This window comes from Gossypium hirsutum, chromosome A09, assembly GCF_007990345.1.
Source record: "Gossypium hirsutum isolate 1008001.06 chromosome A09, Gossypium_hirsutum_v2.1, whole genome shotgun sequence".
NCBI lineage: Eukaryota > Viridiplantae > Streptophyta > Magnoliopsida > Malvales > Malvaceae > Gossypium > Gossypium hirsutum.
In genome coordinates this window covers 78,493,937-78,497,685 of record NC_053432.1, presented here as the reverse complement: position 1 = coordinate 78,497,685, position 3,749 = coordinate 78,493,937, and the positions used below count along the sequence as shown (strand labels likewise).

General features: G+C 30.9%; 1 protein-coding gene across 1 annotated transcript; it reads right to left on the bottom strand.

The window, feature by feature from the left end:
• Positions 1–671: 671 nt before the first annotated feature.
• On the bottom strand, positions 672–2,493 carry LOC107930210 (berberine bridge enzyme-like 18). The gene has a single exon (XM_016861801.2). It carries the CDS (start codon positions 2,453–2,455, stop codon positions 851–853), a length of 1,605 nt encoding a protein of 534 aa, XP_016717290.2. The 5' UTR covers positions 2,456–2,493; the 3' UTR covers positions 672–850.
• Positions 2,494–3,749: the final 1,256 nt, after the last annotated feature.

The window sequence follows — 3,749 nt, the reverse complement described above, 5'->3', positions numbered from 1 at the left end:
ATAATATAGGTTGAAACACTATATATGTTTTTAGTACATTACAATTTGAGGATGAAAATATTATTATTTTATAAACCTAAACTCTTAAAGCTATTAAGATAAAGTTTTAATCGCTTGTTTATTTGCATTGTGGTGCATTAATACACTATTAATTCAATAAATGTGTTGTATCTCAATTTTAAAGATATATATTAAATTGGTGATAAATTTATGAGATAAATTTAAAAATTATATATGAATGTGTAATTATATACATAAATTTTAATTTTGTGTAATTCATACATAAAATTTTGATTTGATCCAATTCTTATAATTTATTAATATAATTATTGATATAATATTATTTTATGTTTATATATTGTATACATAAATAATAATATTTATCCAATATAAAAATAAATTGATGTATTTATCCAATATATATTTGAATTTTAAACCACAATTAGAGTTTCACGTACGTATAATTGTATCAAATTAAAATTCATATATATAATTGAACATTAAATCAAAACTTATCTACTACTTAAAAAAATACTCTATCTCATATTTATATATAAACAAAATTCTGGTTTGAAGATGATTGTTATGGTAAAGTTTAAGCCAAAAAATATTATATGATGAAACAAAAAAGTATGAAATATTTGTTGTAAAAAACAAAGGTAAAATTGTGATATAATTAGTAGATTTTGCATTAAATTATTCCTCAGGATAGATATGGTGACAAAGATTTGTTAGTGATGAGTGACAGAGGACCTCTTCACTTTGCAATATAATACCACTTTCAACGGATATCTTTATTCATGTTTAACCAAAAGCTGTAAAGTCTTCAGCCCCAGTAACCTTTCTTCTTTCATGGAGATGAAAGAGGAGGGATACTTTGTTCATTTCTGAAGAAATTCATTGGATCAACCGTGGTCTTTACCTGTACCAATCTTTTGAAATTATTCTTGAAATATTTAAAACCCCAAATACTAGCTTGTTGGTAACTTGTATAGCCACTGATGTTATTAGATCCAATATCCAAATCCCTATAATTAAAATATGCTTCTCTTGGAGATTTTGAAACATAAGTCGCCATATAACTGTAAAATCTTCGGATCCAACTTATGTATTTTCCAGATTCTGCATTTTCTTCTTTTCTCCATCCCACAATGTAAGAGGCTTGAAACAAGTTGCCTGCTCTATGCGGGTAAGGTAGTTCATTTTCTGGGATCTCTTCCATTTTTCCTCCGAAAGGCACCATTAACATTGCAGCGAAGTCAGCTTCTTTCTCAAGAAACATGGACAAGAATCCCTCGATTCCACTTTCGGGGATGGGTTCCTTGACGTAGTCTGATTTGGCTTTGAAAATTGTTCTTGGAATACCATTTTTGTCAAGCAAAATATCCAGAGATTTTCTTGGAGCTCTACCAAAGTAAAGAACGGATTCAGCCCAACTCATTTCGCTGCAATTCTCTTTGGCTAGTCCCAGCTCTGGAAACCTTTCTTGGACCAATGGAATCAGCTCATCAACCCCACCAAGAAACAAAGCTATGAAAGCAACTTGAACTGTTTTCTTCCCTGCTTGACTGGAACTCACCTTCGTTATCCCTACATCCACATATAAATCATCGGGAAGCTTGTGAGCTATGTATTGCCATCGATGGAGAATTTTGGTTACATTTTGTTCCAAGTTCTTGTTGACTGTAAACACAGTTACAACGGCTGGAACGGGGACTAACTTTATTTTCCAAGCAAGAACAATCCCAAAGGTATTTCCTCCTCCGCCTCGGATGGCCCAAAACAAATCTTCGCCCATGGATTTTCTATTAAGAATCCTTCCATTAGCATCAATCAATTGAGCATCAATTATATGATCAGCAGCAAGACCGTACTTGCGGATCAATATGCCATATCCGCCCCCACTAAAATGCCCACCAATGCCCACAGTGGGGCAAATACCAGCAGGGAAGGCGAGTGTTTTGGTCTTTGCAGCAATTCCGTAATACAATTCACCTAGAGTTGCACCAGATTGAACCCAGGCAACTTTATTCTTTGTGTCAACTTTAACTGCTCGAAAGTTGAGCAGATCAAGGATGACAAATGGAACTTCAGAAACATAAGAAAGACCCTCGAAATCATGACCGCCACTTCGAATCCTAAGCTGCAACCCATGTTTTTTGGAACAGTAAATTGTTGATTGGATATGGGATGTTTTGAGTGGTGTAATAATGGCCAAGGGTTTAGGGGTAGCTGGTGTGGAGAACCTGGTATTTTGAATAGAAGCATTCAAAACAGATGAATATGAGGGATTATTTCGCATGTAAATAACCTTAGAAATGGTAGAAGAATTTGCTAAATGAAGAGAAAGGCAAAGAAGGAAATCCCCATGAGAATGAGCTAAAGTTGCCCCACTCAATGACAAAATCACTACAACTAAAAGAAATGGAAGCACAGAATACTGAAGGAACTTCATTTTCCTGAGCTGGTTGTGAGCATGGGGGTGAGTTACATTTTGCTTTCTTTATATAGCATTGCCTAGCCGTTATTATATCTATCATATTCCTATATTTCATGATGTCATAATTAGTTTGAGATGTTTATTTTTGTAGTATATTATTTTGTGAAGTCTACTACGAGGGGGAAAAAGAACTCCAAAGAATAGTAATTTGCTTAACCGCATCTTCTGCAAGTAATTTTATCTTTCCCCAGTCATCATGAGATGTTTACGAAAACGATGAGAAACTGAATAATTATGAAAATGAGATGTTTTTTATAATTATGGTTGAACTGGTTGGTAGTATCACCTTAATTTTTTCCCTAATCATCACGTAATCTATGGTTTTTTAAAAAGTAATTTTTTTATTATTGTCGTCAGACACAGTGACGACATCGGTCAAACACAGTGGTCACATCGGATTGAAGTATTATAAATCAAAACATTCATGGGTCTAATATGAAACTTTTCCTTTTAGATTGGTTGTTGCAAAAAACAAAAAAAAGTTAAGGGCTCTATCTAAGAGTGTGGTAGCGAATAATTGTTTCATAAACCCTTCTTTGTTTATTATTATTTTTAAGATACTTGTATTTTTTTAAAATTACCACTTTAGTCCCTCTCATTACCTCAAACTTGTTCTTCTTCATTTTTTTTACACAAATAGATGGTGGCTAAATTTTAGTTTTAATCCCTCTCTTATTTTGAGATTATATAATAATGGTTAATTTTTAGTTTTGATTCGTATATTTGGCTCAAATTTAAAATTCAATCTCTATATTTTATTTTTGAAATAAAAGTTTAATTTTGACATAATTTGATATTTCAACTCTTATAATTTTCATTAGTTAAATTAAATAATTTTTTTTAAAATATTGAAATGAATTTTTAAGAAATATTAGCACCCTTAAAATTCTCTATTAAATTCAGATTCATTACAATGTCACCTTTTTATTATATGAATAACTAGAGAGTATATTTTTTTTAATTTCAAAATATTACACCAGCAAATTCAACAAAAGAATTGTAATGGTGTAAACAAATTTACCTAAAATTTTCAATTCAAAAAATAAAGTTACTAAACTCTTGAAAATAAAAGTATAGAAACTAAATTTTAGATACACGAAGAATATAATAACATTAAGCATATTTTAACTTTTAAAATTTTACTCTATATCTAACCCAAAAGTAATTAATCTATATCTAACCCAAAAGTAATTAATCTCGTGCAAAGGGTGAGCATATATACATTAAAAGCTAAAATATATAGTTTAAA